Source organism: Macaca mulatta, chromosome 1 (assembly GCF_049350105.2).
Source record: "Macaca mulatta isolate MMU2019108-1 chromosome 1, T2T-MMU8v2.0, whole genome shotgun sequence".
Taxonomy (NCBI): domain Eukaryota; kingdom Metazoa; phylum Chordata; class Mammalia; order Primates; family Cercopithecidae; genus Macaca; species Macaca mulatta.
The window spans coordinates 33505131-33528354 of record NC_133406.1 but is presented as its reverse complement, the minus strand read 5'-3'; the positions used below and the strand labels follow the sequence as shown (position 1 = coordinate 33528354).

The 23224-nt window shown below is 35.7% G+C and overlaps 1 protein-coding gene across 9 annotated transcripts in view; it reads left to right on the top strand.

The window, feature by feature from the left end:
- COP1 (COP1 E3 ubiquitin ligase) overlaps positions 1–23224 on the top strand; it is a 256670-nt gene that overhangs the window by 136643 nt on the left and 96803 nt on the right. For all 9 annotated transcript variants that reach the window (XM_077988044.1, XM_077988244.1, XM_077988120.1 and 6 more), the window contains 3 exons: positions 19944–20087; positions 22492–22600; positions 23047–23128. In XM_077988044.1, coding sequence (XP_077844170.1) covers positions 19944–20087; positions 22492–22600; positions 23047–23128 — 335 coding nt within the window. The remainder of the gene's footprint in view (positions 1–19943; positions 20088–22491; positions 22601–23046; positions 23129–23224) is intronic.

The following is a 23224-nucleotide window of genomic DNA, read 5'->3' as shown; positions in this document are numbered from 1 at the left end:
GGAGGATGAGAGAGTGTATTGCCATGCAATCCAAAGGGAAAAGGAGATAAACTGGTGGATTAGATCATGAGATCTTACAGATGGGATTGGATCTAAAGCAAAGTAACACTTCTTGCCTTAATTAGAAGGAAAGCCGCTTCCTTTTGGGTAATATAAGGAAACAAGAAAGTGGATGCAGAGGCAGGTACTTTTTTAGGTTTAGTGGCAGGGTGTTAAAGGGTCCTTAAAAGAGCTTATGCAGTAAGCAAGTGAGGGAGAACCCTCTGGAGATGGTGTTCAGGGAGAAGTGCTCACATCTTTGGCAAGAATGCTTTTTCATCTTTGTACTTCTAGCACTGGATAGTCTACTTGATATCTGTTGGGTATTCCTGTTTACCTGATATACCTGAGGAATACTCAATTGGAGAATAAATAACTCAAATTCAAGGTAGAAAATAAATAGTAAATGCTTGTGGCAAGTTGATAAAATACTGTGGGAGTTGACTAAAGAGAGTTCTTTTGAGGTGATGACTTTTAGTTTCCTGGAGACATTTGAAATGCTTCTTTAAAATTTAATGAATTCCTATAGATTATTCTTTCTGTGCTTGATTTTAAAGATAGAATGCAGCACTGACATACTTACTTTAATGACTTCATTATGTCCAAAACCATGTATTTCATATAATTTCTTTTTCTTTTTTTTTTTCTTTTTTTTAAATTTTCTTGAGATGAAGTCTCACCCTGTTGCTCAGGATGGAGTGCAGTGGCATAATCCTGACTTTCTACAGCCTTGACCTCCCGGGCTCAAGTGATCCTCCCACCTCAGCCCCTGTGGCTGGGACTACAGGTGCCTACCACCATGCCTGGCTAATTTTTGTATTTTTTGTAGAGCCAGGATCTCACCATGTTGCCCAGGCCAGTCTCAAACTTCTGTCCCCCATTGATCTGCCCGCCTTGGCCTCCCAAATACGGGGATTACAGTTATATTTCTTGCAGAAGTTTGTGGGGAGGTAGTAATTGTTAAAGGCTGGGCTGTTGTTGTACTTAGCAAGTTTAAGGGGAAGGTATTTTGCATTTCCTCTGGATAAAATGTGGAAGAAAAATAAGAGAATATAATTATTCACATATATTCAGTTATATAGACTACTTCTGGAGGAGAAGGCCTTGGTAACTCTTTAGAGTGCAACTCGTAATTTAAAACAGGAGTTAGAAGTATCAGTTTGAATGAATAAAGTTCATTCATTCACAGTTTCATGTAGTTTGGAAAAAAATGTGTTTTTATGTCAGTTATCTGGCTTAACTGGAAATAGGCTCAATTAATCATATTTAAATAAGATGAAATGAGACCTTCTTTGAAATTATTCTGTGTTTTATGTGGCATGTTGTAAATACTATGTAAATGTTTGGCATTCTTACCCTTTCAGACTTACCTGTTTTTAGGACAGTGCCTCACAATCATCTGGAGATATTGTTAAAACACAGATGGATGGGCTCCACTCTCAGAGTTTCTAATCCTGTAGTCTGTGCTGTGTGTAAGAATTTGCATGGAAGGAAGGAAGGCATTTCTAATAAGAAATATTTACATTTTTAATTCTTTCTTTTTCTTTCTTTTCTTTTTTTTTTTTGAGACAGAGCCTTGCTCTGTCACCCAGGCTGGAGTACAGTGGCGCAATCTCGGCTCACTGCAAGCTCTGCCTCCTGGGTTCATGTCATTCTCCTGCCTCAGCCTCACGAGTAGCTGGGACTGCAGGTGCCCACCACCACGCCCAGCTAATTTTTTGTATTTTTAGTAGAGACGGCGTTTCACTGTGTTAGCCAGGTCTCAATCTCCTGACCTTGTGATCCGCCCTCCTCGGCCTCCCAAAGTGCTGGGATTACAGGCGTGAGCCACCGCGCCCAGCCTAATTATTTAGGAAAAGATCATAATTACTTTTTGATAGACTTTATTTTATGGAGCAGTTTTAGGTTCCCAGTACGGAGATTTCCCATATACCTCCTGTTCCCACACATACATAGCATCACCTGTTACCAACATTCCCCACCAGAGTGGTATATTTTGAAATGGGAAAATTCCCTTGTCCCCCTTGCAGGGTGTGTGATGGCATTGTGGCTTGTTTCTTTGGTGCCCTGCTGCTCAGAGAAGTTTTGACCCTACAGGGAGCAGGCAGACAGGCAGATCGTGGGAACGTGGGTTCCGACCCCACAGCAGTGTCTAGGGGTAAACGTTTACAGCTCCTGAAGCCCCGGTGGGCATATGTTGTAGAGTGCTGTTTTGGTTTTGCCATCTATAGGTAGCTTGTGTTAATCAGCTCAGTTAGGCCTTCTGCCTTATCACAAGGACAGAGGGCTTTCTGTATCCTGGGCTTCTTGCCTTAGTGTACCAGAAAAATTGGATCACACGTGGGCTTGGAGAATGAGTGCAAGCTTTTTTATTGAGTGGTGGTAGCTGTCAGGGAGGTGGATGGGGAGGCCAGAAGGAGGATGGAGTGGGAAGGTGGTTTTCCCCTGGAGTCAGGCTGCCCAGCGGCCAGGCTGTCTTCCAACCATCCCAGCCAAATTCTGCATCCTGCTGCTGGTTAATGGCCTGCTGGTGTCTGCTGGTGCCTGTTGGTGTGTGCTCTTCCACCGATGTGTTCCTTTCCACGTCCAGCCGCTGTGTCTCTGCCTACTGGGGTGTCAGAGTTTTTATAGGTGCAGGATGGGGGTGCAGCGGGTCAGAGTGGTCTTGGAAAATGCAACATTTGGGCAGAAAAACAGAAATGCATGTCCTCACCTCAGTCCGTGGGCACAGGCCTGGGGTTGGAGTCCTCACCAGGGACCCAGACCTTCTCCTTCCAGCACTTCCCTGTCCCTCTTCCGTATGAATTTGTTACAATTTGTACCTGCATTTATTATCCCTAAGTGTATAGTTTACATGAGGAGTCGCTCTTAGTATTGTATGTTCTATGCATTTGGATTAATATATGGTATATATCTACCATTATAATATACTCTTTATAGTTTTTATATTTATACTTTGTGAATCAACAAAAATAGAGTTAAAAACCATTAGTTTCTTCTTGCCCAGTAAGTTGTCATATGAATGGGTTGCATGTGTACCAAGGTACTTATTCCATCTGCCCCTGGGAAAGTTGGATAGGGGCTGGGTCTGGAAAACAGCTGGTAACCAACTGTTACAAGGGCAGAAGGGATCAATCACATATAACTTAAACTTGTCTTAGTGCTGAACATTAATAGCGAAACTCTAGTTTAGAGACCAGAACAAAGGAAATATCTTTGTTTTTCTCAAAAAAGCTGTTACAGTTATTTTTTGGTGAAGGAATTTCATAGTGAAATTTGAAATTGAATTCATTAATGTTTAAAATACTGATGTTTCATCCTGGTGATTGACCTGCAGAGCTGGTCCTTAAAAGGAAACATACTCTTACTGTGCTGAAGAACCATCTCACCTTGACATAAAAGTCAGCAGACACTGGGCTGCCAGTAAATAACACAAAACATTTTGTAGGATTGAGAGGGAAGTTTTGAACTTTAAAAAATTTGGTCTCCCATTTATTCTTTTTTATGTTTTTGACAATTAAAATAGCAAAGTCTTTTCCATTTTATCACTGGTAGGAGTTTAGTAGGAGTTCACTTTACTATGTAGAGGAGGAAAAGCTTTTCTCTACCCTTTCAGGTTCAGTGGCTGGGCCTATGGAATAAGTTGACAACAAATTGACAAGAGAAAAGGCACAAACACTTATTTGAAGTTAAAAGTTTTACATGACATGGGGCATGGGGGCTGAAGAGGTGGGGGAGGTTCATAAAAGAAGGGAGAACCCCAAAGAAATGGCTAGATTTGGAGGCTTTTATATCATTTGAACAAAGAACAATAAAGAGAAATAACAAGAGAAAGGAAAGAGACTTTCAACTGCTAGGGTCAACAAATATATGCGGAAACTAATGGTAGATAAGGGCTTCTTAGTCCTGAAAGACTTGTGTAGATTCTTTTTTGGTGCCATGTCATCTTTGTGATAAAATCATTATCCCCAGGCCAGGTGCAGTGGCTCATGCCTGTAATCCCAGCACTTTGGGAGGTCGAAGCAGGTGGATCACGAGGTCAGGAGTTCGAGACCAGCCTGGCCAACATGGTGAAACCTCGTCTCTACTAAAAATACAAAAATTAGCTGAGCATGGTGGTGGGCACCTGTAATCCCAGCTACTTGGGAGGCTGAGGCAGGAGAATTGCTTGAACCCGGGAGGCGGAGGTTACAGTGAGCCAAGATCGCACCCCTGTATTCCAACCTAGGCGATGGAGCAAGACTCCATCTTTAAAAAAAAAAAAAACCTTATCCCCTTCCTGGTACAGGAAGTGGGGTGGGGGAAACATCTTCCCAAAAGGAGTTTTTGTTCTGTTTTAGCTTATCCTATGTTTACTCTTTTTCCGTTGTCTTCAGCTCAAAATAATTTTATGCCAGAGTAGCGTATTTTGGGGTGGCATGTTTTGATCCCTTACAGCTGCAACTTACAAATAACTGATGTCGCTATATGTAAAACTTAATCTGGTGACAAGTGTTTTATAACATAAATATTTGACAAAGCTTCAATTCACCGTTTGTTTTAGGTATGATAGTTTCCCCATATATTGCTTCCCTCGGACATTTTTAGACATTTAAAACTTCTTAGTAAGATAGGACATTACTGTAAGAGCATTTGTCCGCATGTACTATTTCAGTTTTTTTCCCCTTTATCTGAGTTAATTCCTCTATCTGCTGTTCACAGTAAAGAGTTCCATAACATACTAACCCTTCACCTAAACAGATTTTAACCTCTGGCAGTCTCATCTGACTGAAACATAGTAAGGAAGGCTTACATGAAATAAAAAGGCACTGGAATGAAATGAATGCCATTAAATTAATGACTAAAACTCATATTAGTTTATTGGGTTACTTCAGGCCTGTTGACTTATACAAAATTTCTAATAATCTTAGATGTATGATTTGTGTCTCTAAATTATAAAGGGGAGAGTGATTGCAATAGGTAGGTTAAATGGCAGCAGCAAGAAATGGTAGCTACTGCAAGCTTGCAAAAGGGGAAGAGGCCGGGCATGGTGGCTCACACTTGTAATCCTAACATTTTAGGGGGCTTAGGCAGGCAGACTGCTTGAGCCTAGGAGCTTGAGACCAGTCTGGGCAACGTGGTGAAACCCCATCTCTACAAAAAATGCAAAAATTGGCTGGGTTCAGGAGGCTGAGGCAGGGGAATCGATTGAGCCTGGGAGGTCAAGGCCGCAGTGAGCCATGATCACGCCACTGAACCCCAGCCTGGGCAACAGAGCAAGACACCATCTCAAAAAAACGAAAAGAAAGAAAATGGGGAAAGAAATCATAACACTGCAGATAGGATCCCAAAAAGTAAAGCTGCTTATATTAATTTCATATGAGGTCAAATGGTTTTAGATATTTTAATGCACCCTGAGGTCACTGAGGTGTATTAGAGTGTGGTAGCTAATGTTTATAGGGCTATTCACATTACTATGTTCAGTATATTCATATGAAGGGAGTAAAGAATATATTACATTTGACAAATTACACTTGGGGGTTCAAAAGTTGGTTCCAGAATTTATTGAACTAATATTTTGAGCATATATTATCTTAGAGCAGTATGTAGATATGTCCTGGAAATGCTAGTGTCTCCATTAGCCTTTAAAAATAATATTAAAAAATATATCCCTATTTATATAAATGAAATATGACAATTTTTTTGTAATTTTTCAGTTTTTTGGAATTGTAAGTTTTCAAACTTTACATTGAATTTGTTTATATGCAAGGAAGCTTATTTTGATTGAGAAAAGTAAGGGCTTTTTTAAAATTTGCAAACTATGGACCATGGGCCAGATTTGGCCCATTATCTAATTTTGAAAAATCCATCAAGTACGGATGGTTTTTCCACTTTTAACTGGTTGAAAAAGATTTGTTTAAGCTCTCAGGATGTACTGCTATACTTGATTAAACTTCTATCATATTTTCAGACATCAAAGTGTGTCTGTGAAAGAAAGTGGCTTTTGTCAGATTTTCTGATCTATTTGTGATGAGTGGCTATTTTATGTTTTATCATTACTTACTTAACAGAAATAACCTATCACTTGGCCTGTCATACAGTAGACACTCCATCACTGGGTTAATGAGAGCTACAGATTTTATTTACATAATAACACATTCTGGTATGTACAGCAGAAAGTTTCCTATTTGTGTATTTTTACAATTGTTTGTCAAACAGAGCCCCCCAAAAAATGCCCTGAAATAAGACAGAAGCTAACCTATGGTTAGGCAACTTAGATATATCATACTAACATTGAAACAGGGCTGTTTTTCTACCACTAATGATGTTTAGTTGTGTTCACATTCTCTCTCTTCCTCTTCCCTTCTCCCCACCCACGTCAGTAGGTGATTTTGTGGATAACTTTTGAAGTTATAAAACTCGATGCTTTGATCTGTGCTTGAGAGAGATTAATTTGCAATCTGATTTACATAATTTAAGAAATATAAAATCACAAGTTGGATAGTTTTTAAAATCACCTTTACTGTAGTATAATTTATATACAGTAAAACATGCAGTTTGATTTTTGGTATTTGTGTTAATGACAGTCAAAATATAAAACGTTTTCAAAAATTTACTCTTCCACCACTTGCAGTTAATTCCGCTCCTCTTTCAAACTCGTGCTGCAGGCAACTATTTATCTGCTTTCTGTCACTATAAAATAATTCCACCATTTAAAAATTTCTCATAAATGGAACCATACAGTATCTATTCTTTTGTGTCTAGCTCATTTCACCCAGCTTGTTTTTGATATTCGTTCATGTTGATGCCCATATTAATAATTTATTTACTTATTGAGTAGTATTTTATTGTCTAAATATTCTACAGTTTATTCATTTGAATAATTGTATAATTTATTTGAATAAATTTGTTTGGGTTTTTAGTTTGTTACTATTATGAATAATGAGTATTCATATATAGGTCATTTTGGATATTAATGTTTATATTTATTTCTTTGGGTAAATACTGGGATTTGGAATTGCTATGCTGTATGGTTAGGATGTGTTTAACATTTTAAGAAGCTGCCAAAATGATTTTAAGTGATTGGATTATTTTAGCACCTTAATTAACAGTTAAAAAAAGTCCAGTTGTTCGAAATCCCCAGCAACTCTTGGCATTGTTATTCTTAAATATCAGGCATTTTATTAGTGGGTATGTAATGGCATTTTCTTGTTATTTTTCTATGCTTTTCCCTTATCACTAGTGGTGTTTAATGCACTTATTAGCCATTTGTATGTCTTTTGTGAATTGTCTATTAAAATCTTTTGACCAGTATTTAAAAATCAGGTCTTTCTCAGCTGGGCGCTGTGTCTCACGCCTATAATCCCAGCACGTTGGGAGGCTGAGGCGGGCAGATCACGAGGTCAGGAGATCGAGACCATCCTAGCTAACATGGTGAAACCCCGTCTCTACTAAAAATACCAAAAAAAAAAAATTAGCCAGGCGTAGTGGCAGGCACCTGTAGTGCCAGCTGCTTGGGAGGCTGAGGCAGGAGAATGGCGTGAACCCGGAAAGCAGAGATTGCAGTGAGCCGAGATCACGCTACTGCACTCCAGCCTGGGCGACAGAGCGAGACTCCGTCTCAAAATAATAATAATAATAATAATAATAACAATCAGGTCTTTGTCTTGTTTAGTGATTAGAATTCCTTTTATATTATGGATGTGAGTTCTTTCTCAGATATATGTGTTATCAGATTTTTCTTCCTTGCCTATGGCTCATGTTTCTATTTTCTTAATAGCATCTTTCAAGGAACATGAGTGGTATTTAATTTTGATGAATTCCAGTTCATCCATTTTAAAAATTTTTCTACCCTGTAGAAATGTTTCTGCCCCGAAGATTTTTCTTCTATATTTTCTTCTATAATTGTAATAACTTTAGCTTTTAGTTACAGGCTTATAATTTATTTCAAGTTATTTTTTATTTAGATTGTGAGGTAATGGTTTAGGTTCATTTTTTTCTTTCTTCTTTTTTTTTTTTTTTTTTGAGGTGGAGTTTCACTCTTGTTGCCCAGGCTGGAGTGCAATGGCGTGATCTCAGTTCACTGCAGCCTCTGCCTCCCGGGTTCAAGTGATTCTCGTGCCTCAGCCTCCCAAGTAGCTAGGATTACAGGCGCACGCCACCACGCCTAGTAAATTTTGTATTTTTAGTAGAGATGGGGTTTCTCCATGTTGGTCAGGCTGGTCTGGAACTCCTGACCTCAGGTGATCCACCCTCCTCAGCCTCCCAAGTGCTAGGATTACAGGTGTGAGCCACCATGTCTGGCTGAGGTTCAGTTTTTTCCTCCCAATATAGATACTCACTTGTTCCAAGCATCATTTGATCAAAAGGTAACCTTTTCCTGTTGGCATCTTTGTTTAAAATGAATTGACTATATATATGTGAGTCTGCTTAACTGTCTGTTCTGTTATATTGATCTGTATATCTGCTCTTGATTACTGTAGTTTTATAATAAGGCTTGAAATTCGATAATATAAGTTCTCCATCTTTGTTTCTCTTTTCAAAAGTTATGCTAGCTAGTATAAGTCCCTTACATTTCCATATACATTTTAGAATAAGAGCTCTTCTTTTTTTTCTTGCTGCAATGGTTTGAACGCATTTATCTGGTAAAACTCACATTTTCTTTTATATTTTTCTTCAGTGTTTTTTACTACTTGTTTTTATAAGAAACACAAAATGGGTTTCTGATTTTTTAAGTCTGCTGTGTTAACTGATATTTTGGGGACACATTTTTAAATATAAATGATGAAATTTTCTTCTAAACTATAAACTTATGCTCCACATTAGTTCTTGGTAGGATGAAATAGTTTCTTTATATCTTAGTTTTATGATTTCCTGATGAAACATCACAGCAATGACATTACCGATTTAATATTGTGGTCCTATTGGTTGCTTTGTAAATAACTGCTGGAGAACAGAACTGAGAAATTAGATGTATTTTATTTTGCAGTTTCAAAAGTTAAGAACTGAAACTAGCTTTCATATGATTCTCTTTTGAGTGGTGTACTTTTACTAAATACACATTTCAAAGTGTTTATTAAAAACATTTTAAAGAGGACAAAATGTCATAGTAACTTTGGATACAAAAATATATTTTGTTTTTCAGCTCTTGTTATTTTTTCTACTAGATGTTCTAAATGAACAAAAGTTGATATTAAGTATATTGATTTTAAAGGGCATCAAGATGCATCTTTAATTTTAAGTGCTTTAAGGAGAAAGATATTTTATCACAAGATAAACACTTGATATTCACAAAAATGTTTCAGAATATAATCTATCAGGTAGTGTATTTATTTGTTTTAGCTATTCAGTGATAGCCAGAAGGAATAGGAAAGTAAATTTTTTTAAAGTAGTTGTTTTAAAGCAAGATCTTGAGGTTTTATGGAATTCAAACAAAATGAGCCACCTAATAAAAATAATAGAATAAAAATATGCATAGACTTTAAAATGTGGCTTAAATTTAGTGCCTATGATATAAAATCAAGTCCGTCCATTAATTCAGAATAAGGTCAGCAATTGTCTAGCAGGTTGCTATTAAAAAAACAGTTTAAAGTAAGCAAACTTAATACCTGCGATCCAAATTTCAACTCATTGCCTGACTTTGTAACACTAAGAATATTTTTTATATTTGCAAAGGTTGAAAAAAAATACAAAGGATAATATTTTGTGACGTGAAAATTCAGATTCTAGTGTTCATAAATGAAGTTTTGTTGGAACCACTGACACTGTTCTGACATAAAATTAATAGATATTGGCTAGGCGCAGTGGCTCATGCCTATAATCCTAGCACTTTGGGAGACCAAGCCGGGTGGATCACTAGGTCAGGAGTTCGAGACTGGCCTGACCAACATGGTGAAACCCCATCTTTACTGAAAATACAAAAATTAGCCAGGCGTGGTGGTGTGTGCCTGTAATCCCAGCTACTCAGGAGGCTGAGGCAGGAGAATCGCTTTAACCCGGGAAGCGGAGGTTGCAGTGAGCCGAGATCACACCATTGTACTCCAGCCTGGGCAACAGAGCAAGACTCCATCTCAAATAAATAAATTAATAAATAAAATAAAGATTTCACAGATTCCCTGACTGCAATTTTTAAAAAATTGTAGTGCCTTAATTCTAATATAAAGGAGAAATAAAAGGAAAATAAAAGAAGATGATTTTAATTTGTAAATACTTAGCTATTCTGTATGGTTAAAATAAGAAGATGATCAAAGAATAATTTATGACTCACTTGTTTTATTGCCATACAAAGATATTTTTTTTCTTAGGTTCACAGTGCTTAAGAGGGAGAGAATAATGTGAACAAGTTTCACACAGAATACACTTGATAGATGAGTTACATTAACCACATAGTGAGTGAGCTCCAACATTATTAAAGTCTGGTTGCTCAATTAGGATGGAAGCAGGCCTCAGTGGAAAGTAAAGTTTAATTAAACATTGAAGTGTGCTTTTATGTGAGCACAGCTGAGATCCTCAACTATCTGTAAGGTCCCTTGAAGTGAGAGGGCAGTGCTGGTGTTAGAAAGCAAGGCTTCAAAGCTCCAAGCCATGTCACAACCTGAGCATTCCATCTTCTCAGAAGTGGCTGACAGAGTCAAACTTGACACAAACTAAGCTCTCAAAGTGCTGTCAAGCTCTTAGGTTTATATATGTTTGAAGTTCAGTAGTTGAAGTCAGTAACTCACATATGGGATCTGAGGAGAGGTGTAGTATCACATTCCAGAGGGGAGGAGGAGAAGTTTCAAGTTCACGTATGGGATCTGATAAGAGGCCACATTCTTGAAGTGGGGAGGGAATACACTCTAAATTCTTATTATAGCAAAGCATATCATTCATGTAGCAAACTATGTAAATATTTAGAATCATTTCAGAACTACACAGCAGGTATACCTGCATTAGACAATATAATGGATAATAAGATTCTTATACCTACTTAGTAAGTTTGGAATGTTCAGCAAATATTGGGAATGCAGGGGTCGTTTGTCTTTCTATGTAAAGTGGATTTCATTTCTATGCGCAGTTAATTATAGGATGTTCATTTGCATAAGGATGAGAAGTGTAAATATTTTTGGAGGTATAATGTAGATTGTGAGACAATATAATCAGTAGGATTGGAAGAGTAAGGGCAACAATAACTTTATCCTTTGCTCAGAGTAGAAACTTAGTAGGTACATTGAATCCTTTATTTCTTTCTGTAGTAATTAATAAAGTAATTTTGTAGTCACTAGACAGAAGTACTACAATTCCCATTTAGGAGACTAACACAGAAAACAAACAAATCAGGTGGTCAAATACTTTGTTTTAATTAAAAATGCAGTTGAAACAACATATATCACAAAATAAGATGATAGATACAGAAGTAAACATGTGATTGATAAATTTAAATAGGCTAAACTTCCTATCAATAAGAAAATATTTTTATAGTAGATTATAACAAACCACAAATCTGTGCTTATATAAAAGAGTTCTTAAGACTTTGAAATGTGAAAGTTGAAAGTAAGATTTAATTCAGGCGAGAAAGCATGAAATCAGTCTCTCCTTGTCACACACACACACACACACCCCCATTATAATGATCAAAGTTCAGTCTACACTGAAGTTTAAGTCTAATTGTAAATATCTTTATGTATTAAAAAATATCTGTGTTAACTGTAAGACAAAATAAACACATTTAGTGGTATGAGACTTAAATCAGATCTGAGTCCATGACAGATTAAGTGTACAAAAAATAAATGTTAATAAAACTGTAGAAGCCCTAAATAACATAATTAACAAGCTAGAACACATATACGAACATTTATAAAGAGTATACCTTATTTTAAATTGTCCATGGAACATCAGAAAATGTAAAGAATCTAGATCATGTACCAAATCTCAAATTATAGAATATAAAAATTAACGTTTTCTGAACACAGCACAGTAAAATCAAACATTTATTACAAACTTACAAAACAGAAAAAATATACCACATGGAAATTTAATAGCTTCTTTGGCAACTCCAGGATCAAAATGGAAATCAGACCAGTGTGATGAAACTTCTGTGTATCAGAACCTGTGGGACATAGCTAAAAGTGCCCAGAATAGAACTCCTTACTCTAAAGGAATTAACTACTCTAAAGGAATTAACTGAAAAAATATTGATAAAGAAGATATAAAACAATTTAATTAAACATCCAAGTAAAGAAATTAGAGAAAGAACAAAGTAAACTAAATGAAATAGAAGGAAATTAAATATAAAAATAAGAATACATTGTGAAAAACAATTACTAAATCAATTCATGAGCTTTTAGAAACAAAAGATGAAAATTGTTAGTCAACCTAATCAAGTAAAACTGGAAGAAATTACTAGATGTTTGGCAGGAGATTCAGCAACTCAATTTCAGACAGATTAACAATCCTATTAGATTAAAATTGGAGCTGTCAAGTACACATGAGGTAGTAGTGTAGAGAGAGGTCTGGTTTGGGTGACAAACATTTGATAGTCATCAGTGTACTGTATAGATTGAAAGCCATGAGCCCATATGAGATCACCAAAGAAATCCAGGAAGATAAAAAGGAGATGAGGTACAAGAGCTTACCTTAGCTCTGAAATGCTTTTATTTTATATTGTTTTGTTTTGTTTTGTTTATTTTTTGAGATGGAGTTTTGCTCTTGTTGCCCAGGCTGGAGTTCAATGAATGGTGTGATCTCCGCTCACTGCAACCTCTGCTTCCCGGGTTCAAGCGATTCTCCTGCCTCAACCTCCTGAGTTAGCTGGGATTACGGGTGCCTGCCACCATGCACGCCTCATATTTTTGTATTTTTAGTGGAGACTGGGTTTCATCATGTTGGCCAGGCTGGTCTCAAAGTCCTGACCTCAGCTGATCCACCCACCTCGGCCTCCCAAAGTGATAGGATTACAGGCTTGAGCCACTGCACCCAGCCTGGGATGCTTTATTATCAAAGTGAAGATGAGGAGGAATGACCAAAGTAGACTGTGATGGAGTTGTCAGTAAGATAGGAGAAAAATCACTCTATTGTGGAAGAGAGAGCGATCATCTATGTCAGCTATTCTTGATGTTTAAGGAAGGTCAGAATTCGGATTTGACTGTTCTCTTTAGCAACCTAGAGGTCATTATTGACCTTCATACAGCATTTTCAGTGATGGAGGTAAAAACTCGATTCCAGTGAGTTAAGGAGAATGAGAGGAGAGATTATGGAAAAACTTTTTTTTGTAAAATTATGGTATTAGAAAGGAAAACAATAGGATAGTAGCTAAAATAGAAATAGGATTATAAGAGGTATTTTGTTTTTTACTTGAAAAGGAAGAAGAACATAGAAAGGCTTATGGAAAAGATCCAGGATAGATGGAAAAATTGATTGATACAGGAGAGAGGAGGGAAATTAGGAAAGAATCCTTGAGTAGGTAAGCAAGGATGGAACTTACCGCACAAGTATATATTTTGGTTACATCTAGGAGCACATGCGTTCAGAATGACAAGAAAGGCCACAGAATATATCAAAACATGTTGGTATAAATGCTGATAAGTGGAAGATGTGGTTAGTGGGAGCCTTTGGAAAGTATCTTCTTGTTCTTTTTATATTTTTCAGTACACTTAAAAACAGAATAATTTGGCCGGGCACAGTGGGTCATGTCTGTAATCCCAGCACTTTAGGAGGCTGAGACAGACAGATCACCTGAGGTCAGGAGTTTGAGACCAGTCTGGCTAACATAGTGAAACCCTGTCTCTACTAAAAATACAAAAATTAGCTGGGCATGGTGGCACACGCCTGTAATCTCAGCTACTCGGGGGGCTGAGGCAGGAGAATCGGTTGAATCTAGGAGGCAGAGGTTGCATGAGCCAAGATCGCGCCCACCTCACCCCAGCCTGGGTGACAGAGTGAGGCACCGTCTCAAAAACAAAAAAGGAATAATTTGCTGAGAGTGATTGTGAAGGTATGGGAAATTTGTGAAGAGTAAAAAAAATTACGTAACTTCTTTCTATGAGTGAGAGGATGAGAGTAGTTTCCTATGAAGTTAGTGTTAAGGGCCCCCCTTAAGGATAGTGATCATGAATTTAAAATGAGACCAGGGAACATGGTTGCTTGTTTTTTCTCTAACCATTTTCAAATCTGCCAGTTCAAATGTAGAGTAAGTAGAGAAATTTATCTAGGGTTAGTTTTGCCAGGGAGGTAAAGTACAAAAGATAAGAGAATGAAAATGGTAACCGAGTACAAAGTTGTGTGAGGGAGTTATATTTACTGGCCATGTAATTTATGTTGGGAAAGAAGAAAGTAAATACATGACAGAATGAGGAGCAGTGGTTATAGGATCCAGAGATTTTTAGATCACATTGGCCTTGAGGGATTGTTGGAGACAATGAATCAACTGGAAAGAATAGAAGTAGTTGTCAGAAAGTGTTATGTCATAAGGTGAAGGAGGGAGTGAAGTTATTGGTAACGAAGAAAAGTGTTTAGGATGTGGTCATGGTTGTGTGAAGTGGACAGAATAAAAGATCTTTGGAGAAGAGGAAGTCAAGAAAACTGATAGACCAGGATATTAATCATCTATATATAGTTACTAAAATAACAATTATGAAAGGAATAATTTTTAAGAAAATGACAGTGAGCTGAAAGTTAGAATTTCCAAGAACTCATGGGTTGGTAGAAGGAGCATCAAGGACACTTATTGGATGGTATATGTTACAGGAGATTTTGAGCTGGGAGGTTTCAGGGAGGAGAGAGAAAAATGACTAGAAGAAGCTGTGTATAGTAAGGACACCAACTTTACTTTCCAGGCCTCTTTGAACATGGAATGTGGGAAGACTTTGAGGAAGCAGTATATTCAGGGGAGAGCTGGGTTTCAGTTAGAATGAGAAAGCAAAGGGAACATTTAGGGGAGAAATTGCGATTATTAATGGCATTATCTGGGTGGAGAGAGATTCAGCTTTTACTTAATAGAAAAGTATACATATTTTTTTGACCTAGCGCTTCATATTCTGGGTGTGTTTAAGAGTATTCTTGCTTATGTGGCAATTGACACATATAGAAGGGTTTTTTTTTTTTTTTCCCAGCATTGTTTAACAGTAAAAGACTAGAAATGAAATGTTCCTGGTTAAATAATTTGATACATCCAGATGATGTAAATCTGTGCAACCATAGGGGACAAAATGAGGTAGCCCTCATATGTGCTGATATGACCATCTTCTCCACAAACCTGAGGATCGTGTTGTTGCACTGCAAGTCACTAGGGTAGGAATTGTTCAGCTTCATTATAATTTATGGGAACATAAGATGTCCTTAAATGGCACATAACTGTAATGTGGTTTTTTTTTTTTAACATCTTGGTTTTTTCAGCAGCTAGGTATCTGGCAGATAACTGGCACTCTGGACATTTGATGGCTGAAAATATTCACGATTCATTCTTTTCTTCGAATAAGCCCCAATAATCATTGCCTTCTGAATTCCTCTATCAATATTTTGTCTTATCATTTGGGCTTATATTGTCTGTAATCTCTTCTATTAATTATAAACCCGGTGAGGCTACCTTATTCTTTTTTTATCCCTTTATGTTTAACTTGTTGCACAGGCTAAATTATTATATGTTATTATCACTATATCTAATATAATGTATATTATTATTCTGTGTTATTATTCTTATTTTGCCTATGTATATGTTCTTTGAAGACCAGCTCATTTGTTCTAATTGAAATTGCATGGCAAGTTTGCATGATGATTGAGATCATAGACTCTGGAACCAATTGCTTAAATTTGAATTATCTGGTGTATCCTTGGACAAATTACTTAACATCAGTATATCTCAGTTTCTTTATACAGTGGAGATTTGAAGCTTGTAAATTTATGTGAAGTGGTTAGAACAATGCTTGATACATCTCAAGCATTATGTATGTTATGGAAGTTTTAAGTAGTATTGATTGGAAGAAAGTTGAGTAACGTCAGTTCTTAATTTACTCGTTTGTATTTTTTAAAGATCTGCTTATCACTTTTCATTAAAATGGCCAGTTTCTAAAATTATGTTTTGTTTCTTTGAAGTTATAGTTACCTGCTCTTGAGGCACACTATCATGGTAATGAATGAGAATGAGAACTTTGACAACTGCTCTTACTTTATATTTTAATTTGATAAATTGGGCTCTAGCATCCAGGGACACTAATCCATGTTTGTTAATACTTATAATTGCAAAAAGATACGACAGACAGTGGAAACAATGACAAAATTCACTGCTTGGGCTTATAGACGGCTTTCATTGCTTCGTGCCCCATTGTATTGGAGGTATGCATTAATCAGCTGTCCTGTGCAATTTCTTGCCTTGCTGCTTAATCACTTGATTAATGACCTTTTTGACAAAGAATACAACTAGTTTCCTACAGCTGAATTACATATTTCAGCTGTTGATATAAGTCAGTTTCTTTTAACACTTGAAATATTTCAAAATGTGAAAGAAAAATGCAGTTTATGTCCCCAGAAACACTATTTTTCAAAAGTATACTTGTATGTTTTGAAATAAAAAACAAATTCTGTGAAATTGAATTTGTCATCGCAGTAAATTTTCATAAACCTGTTGTTTTTATTATTACTGCTGACAGTGGATGGTAGAAATAAACGTTGTATAACAGTAGTAAGACTTAAAATTTATTTTTGAATTTAATTGCATAAGCAACATTTCAATTAGTTTACCTTTTATTTAGTCTCAGCCTAACTAGTCACTGTTTAACTTTTGAAGTACTTTTGCTTGTGTTACCAGATTTCATAATAAAAGTAACTGATATATCATACTGTTATGTAAGAGGTCATCTGTTTCATATTAACTCTACAAAGCTCTCTGCACCTGAAAATTACAGTGTCGATTTCAGTTAGTTCATGATCTGTTTTTAGAATCTCATTACGTTGATGTTTGAGAATATATATGATTAAATATGTCAGAGATAGGGAGCAGGTGCTTCAGTATCTGGAAGTGCTTAAATCCTGAGTCTTAGTGATGTGGAAATTCTTCCATTAAAAAAGGTGGTTGGGTGGTGGGGGGGACCTGTTTGTCTTTCTTTCCTTTTTAATCAGTATTTTCTAGAAATAATATTATTCTTTATACTTTTTGATTAATATTTCTGTTAAAATCTATTATTTTTACACTATAAAAAGATCTTGTTACCCCCAAAATATTTTTTAAAACATACTCTACAGGTTCTTGATACCTTAATATATTAAAAGCAAAACATAACCAAAATGTAAGAAAACAGTAGCAATAAAGTCAAAACAAAAAGTTAGCTTCTTAGTATGAGAGTTAAAAGTGAGCTAATGTCACTAAATAATAACATGTTGAAAAAAGAGAGAGAGCTGTCTTGAATAACAGGGTACCTACCAGCAGAAGAAATAATAGACATATTTAGGTCATCATCTGAATTCTTTTGATAACATTTTTACCTATGCATCAGTTTTCTCCCTGTAATGTATTTAAGCTATTATTTTGATAGGTTAGTGTTTAAACATATTATATATGTTAAAACTAATAGTTTAGTAATGGCATACTTTTACTGGCACAACATTGGAATGGTGTTGACTTATTAGCTATGTATATGTGTAGGTGGATAAAAAGTATTTAGTGATAACATAACTGGTTCACTTGAAATCTCAGCTATACCAAAACCTCCTAAGTTAAAAACAGGATTTCAGTTCTGATAATAACTGTCCTTTACTAGATAAAGTAGTATTTCTCCTTCAGTGACATGAGACTATGGGTGTAAATTGAGTTGGGATAGATGAGTAGTTGTCATCATTATAGTTACGGTGCATTAAAATCCACATGGCAGCGAGTAGTAGCTGAGGCAGCAGTTCAGTTGACATTGTACAAATAAATCTATTGCATTGCTATAGTATCATACTTTACTGGAGGGAACATTTGCTCAATTGTACTCTAGTCAGTGACACTTAACTGAATAAAAATTTTTTAAAAATTGACTGGGCATTGTGGCTCATGCCTAAAATCTGTAATCCCAGCACTTTGAGAGACTGAGATGGGAGGATTGCTTGAACCCAGGAGTTCAAGACCAGCCCAGGCAACACAGTGAGACCCCCATCTCTGTAAAAAAAATTTTTTAATTCTTTAAAATTTATATAAAATTAAGGAAACATTTAAAGCTGTAATGAAAATTGGGCATCTCAATGTGTGTCTTTAAGGGAAATATTCCTTCTTCTTCTTGTTTTTTAAGACAGGATCTTGCTGTGTCACCCAGGCTGGAATGTAAGTGACACAGTCATGGCTCAAATTCCTGGGTTCAAGCAGTCCTCCTGATTCAACCTCCAAAGTGGCTGGGGACAAGAACATATCACCATGCCTCACTAATTTTTTCATTTTTTTGTGGTGATGGGGTCTCACTATGTTGCCCAGGCTGGTCTCAAGCTCCTGGGCTCAAGGGATCCTCCCACCTTGGCCTCCCAAAGTGCTGGGATAGCAGGCATGAGCCACCGAGCCCAGCCTGAAATATTCTTAATGTGTCTCTTTCTTATCATCAGTTCAGCAAGCTTCTTAATAAATCATTAATCATTAACTGTTCTGTGAATGGATATCACATGTAATCCATTAAGAAAATGGATGTTATTATTATTGTATGTAGGTGTTTGTATTTTTATGAATTAAATGAATGCTTAATAGATGCAGAGCACTAGCTAGGCATTTTGAGAGAAGAAACACACATACATAGATACTGAAGACACATTCATACATATTAGATTTTAAACCTTTAGCCTTTACACTTTGAGTTTTACATTAAGAGCTTTGATCTGTGATAAAAGCATAGTAATTATTAATACCAACACTGAAACCGGACTACTTTGTGTTTGAATACCATCTCAGCCACTTACAAACTGACTAACTTTGGGCAATTTACCTCACCTCTAATCCTCATTTTCTCATCTGTAAAATGTAGAGAATATTAATACATGTATCACAGGTTGTTATGAGAACTAAATGAGTTAATACATGCAAAGTGTTTTAGTAGTTGGTGAATGACTAATGAATATTAGGTATTATTATGTAATTAATTGTAGATCAGTGCAAATTCTTACCACTAAACCTCTAGAAAAGATGCTTAAATCATATTGAGGAGTAATGTATGTGATGATTCATTTCAACTTTTACTACCATTGGGCTAATTAGATTTCTAGCTGGTTATATAAAAACAACTTTGCTTAGGCTCCAAGTTCTATGAAAGCAAGTATGATCTTGTACTTGCTTTCAAATAGCTTGTTTTGGAGCTTTTATAAAAATGATCAGCAAGAGAGGGTGAATTCTCTAAGTAACGCTAAAGGAAGGGAGATTATTCACTTATTTAACCTCTTTTGTGGTATGGGGAATGCATATTGGGGTTTTATAATTCAGAGAGATGTTTGGGGAGGGGGATTAGGTATGAATTTGGGAAAAAGTAATGATAATTTAATTGTTCTGTTGTATGCTATCCCCTTGTCATCACCCAATTGCTTCAGTAATTCAAATTATATACTAATTTATTAAAAATAACATTGAATATTGTGAAATTCTACCATCTTCACAAAATGGCAGGGAAATAACTAGAATGTATCAAACATTAGTTGATAATTGTCTTTTGGCATGCTTTTAGTATATCAAATGATTCACGCCATTAAATCTTTCTCAGTAAGCTGTAATACGGTTATTAGAACTGAATGAAAAGCATGTCAGGTGTCTAGGAACAAAAGTACACCTGTGCACAATTGTGTAGATATACACAAATCTCAACCACTTTTAATTTGGTATGTGTTATGAGGCCTAGTACAATTTGAAGGCATTTGAAGTAGATCTTTTATCCTTGTAGACAGAATTACTTTAGAAATAGAAAGTAGCAAATTCTGAAATGTTGTCATACACTTTTTCCCCTTAGTATTGAATTTGACCGGGATTGTGACTATTTTGCGATTGCTGGGGTTACAAAGAAGATTAAAGTCTATGAATATGGCACTGTCATCCAGGATGCAGTGGATATTCATTATCCTGAGAATGAAATGACCTGCAATTCGAAAATCAGGTATTTACATATTTTCTTGGCATGATGTAGTATATATGTAACAATTTGCATGTGTAATTATCAAGAAATTATTTTACCTTTGCATGACACTTTTTGCTCATTCATGGTGAACACTATAATTGTACTATGTATACAGAATATATATTATTACTTAGATCATGTTTCTTACAGATATTGGTTGCTTTTTTCTTGTGAGGTTAGCCTTTATTTTTTTTTCCAGTTGCCAAATGAAAGTTCTTCTTTCATTTAATCAAATAAAGTTGTTTGTTGGAGATGGTTATTGGAGACTCTGTGGAGTACTGAATAAGGATTAATGTAGCTTATGAATAGTATTTAAACATCATGAATTTTTCCCCTAGCATGCACATATCTCAACATATTAGAATTGTTTCTAGTTTTAAGAATTTTTTTTACAATAATATTCTGCTTTTCACTGAAGGAATGGTGTTTATGTTTTCTGTATTAGAGATTATACTTTATAAGGAGTGCTTTTCAAACCTAAAATACTCTTAAACATTAACAGTATTTTAAACCTAAAATACTCTTAAACATTAACAGTATTTTAAGACTCTACTCCTGATCTGCTCCCCAAAAAATCTCAGAAAAATTCTAGAATCTGCTTTTTCTTTTTTTTTTTTCTAAACAAGCTTCCCAAGCTGTTATCACGAGCATTGGCTTTAAAAGAGAAATATATGAGGAAATCATCTAATAATAACTTTGTATAGAACTTTGAACATTTTCAAAATAGCCATCCTTGAACTTTTTTTATCTTTATGAATGACATACATAGTATGTTTGTTACAGTCTTTGTATAATTTATTTGTTATATCTTTCTTTTTTCTAGTTCATTTATAAAAATACTATATTGATAATTGGTGAGCTTCCCCATTCATTTGTGGCACTCGTCATTGAGAATCTGTTATAGTTTATGTCCTAAGTGAAGAGGATATAACATGAATTAGATACAACTTTATTGAATTCTTATATATCATGCATTATCCTAAGTGCTTTGTCTTTAGCCAGATCTATGAGATAGTTTTCATTATTGCTCCATTTTATACAAAGAAAGCTGAGCACAGAAAGGTAAATAACCTGCTTAAGATTATATACCTTTATATAGAGGAGCCAGGATTCAGACTCAAGTAGTTTGGTTCTAGAGTCTGTGCCCTTAAACATTTCATGCTCCTTATTTATAAAATGGAGGCCACAATAGTAATACCTATTTAATAGGATTGTACTTTTGAAAAATCCCCATAATGCACTCAGAACAATACTTGGCCCATAGCAAGTACTCATAATGTATTACATAATGAAAACATGGATTAGAAGGTTTAAATGTGCTATCTACCTGTTCTGTAATTATACATGTAAAAATGTGCAATACTTCCTGGTGCATTGTAATAAATGGTGAAAGCGCTCAAGGCTGAAAGCGGTGGGCCTGGGGCTGAAAGGATCAATACTTAAGGATTCCTAAAATAGATTTGGAGCACATCTGCTGTGAAAGTGAACTAAATTAGCCAGAGCCACAGCTAGTAAGTAACAGATCTGGAATTTGAACTCAAGTCTACCTAAATTCAAATTGTGGCTCTTAACTCTTCCACATAATTTCTACCAGAAATTCTAATTAAAAGTATTTAAAAATGTAAATGAACTCTTCCAGTCTCTGAAATTTAGCATCAGTGCAACTAGTAGAAAGCAAAAGACCTTGTGTTCATGTCTTAGAAGTTACCTACATTAACTGCCTTCTAAGTAGCTTCTTCCATAGTATACATTCCCTTTACTATATGCATGATGCAGGTATGTATCTCAGCAGAAGTTTTTAGATGATGTAGACTTTTGGAGCACTTGAGAATAGCCAGAACCATAAATGATAAAAGTTTGATTCTAACTTTTAGATGCTTTTAATTGGAATTGTAGTCTTAAGTTATAATTACTCAAGTCAAGACTTTTGGGATGTAAATACAGAAACCCAATTCACTGTAGTTTATTTGGCTTATATGATTTGGCACAACTGGATCCAGGGCATTAAACAGTCTCATCAGGTCTGTCATTCTGCGATGGTATGCCTTGAGCCCTCTAGACAGTATCACCTTCACTGATAGACATCCTTTCCTCATGTATCAAAGATGGCCAATGATAGCTCTAGACTCACATCCATCTTAACAGCTAGTGATCACAGTAAAAAGTGGTTAGGGTCATTACTTGTTAATTTTTATTTTTAAAATTTCAAAATTATTGATACATCTTTTCCCAGGTATGTTGTGGGCAGAATAATGATTGTGAACTGATAGAGACCGTTTTAAAATAGTGCAAAACACATTATTTTTCTGAACACATTAAAATTCTTTTTATCCCATTATTATTTATTTTTACGTAAAGTAACTTTTAACTATATTTCTTTCAGCTGTATCAGTTGGAGTAGTTACCATAAGAACCTGTTAGCTAGCAGTGATTATGAAGGCACTGTTATTTTATGGGATGGATTCACGGGACAGAGGTCAAAGGTCTATCAGGTAAATAAGGGTACTAGTTACATGTTATATGAATCATGTATTTATTTTGTTAAAACTTTTAGAACTTCATGTGCTTTATAATTACAGATTTGAAGCCACTATTTAGTACTTTTTATACCTGTGTAACACCTGTGCAATACCAAATACTTTTTTTTTCAGTCTCCTTTTTTTGGTACCAGATACTTTTCTGAAGCATTTCTTCAGACTTTGGTCTTTGTAGAATGTATCAAATAAATTTCTGAAAGCAATAATTTCGGTAAATGTGTATATTAAAAGTTTTGGACGTGCTTTATATCAACATCTTATTTGCTTTTCATTTGTTTTCTAGCCTGTTCTCTTTCCCTCTCCCCATAACAATAAATTGATACCAGTTTTTTTTTTTTCTTGCTTTATTCATTTTGAGATCTCTATTCTGTCTGAGGCTACTGTCTTCTTTCTGCTTCCAGGAGCATGAGAAGAGGTGTTGGAGTGTTGACTTTAATTTGATGGATCCTAAACTCTTGGCTTCAGGTTCTGATGATGCTAAAGGTACTATTTGAATCTCTTTCTCAGCACCTCCTTCTCCCTGGCCCTCCTAACCTCAATTCCTTTCATTGGCAGAAATACAAACATTTACTGAAACTC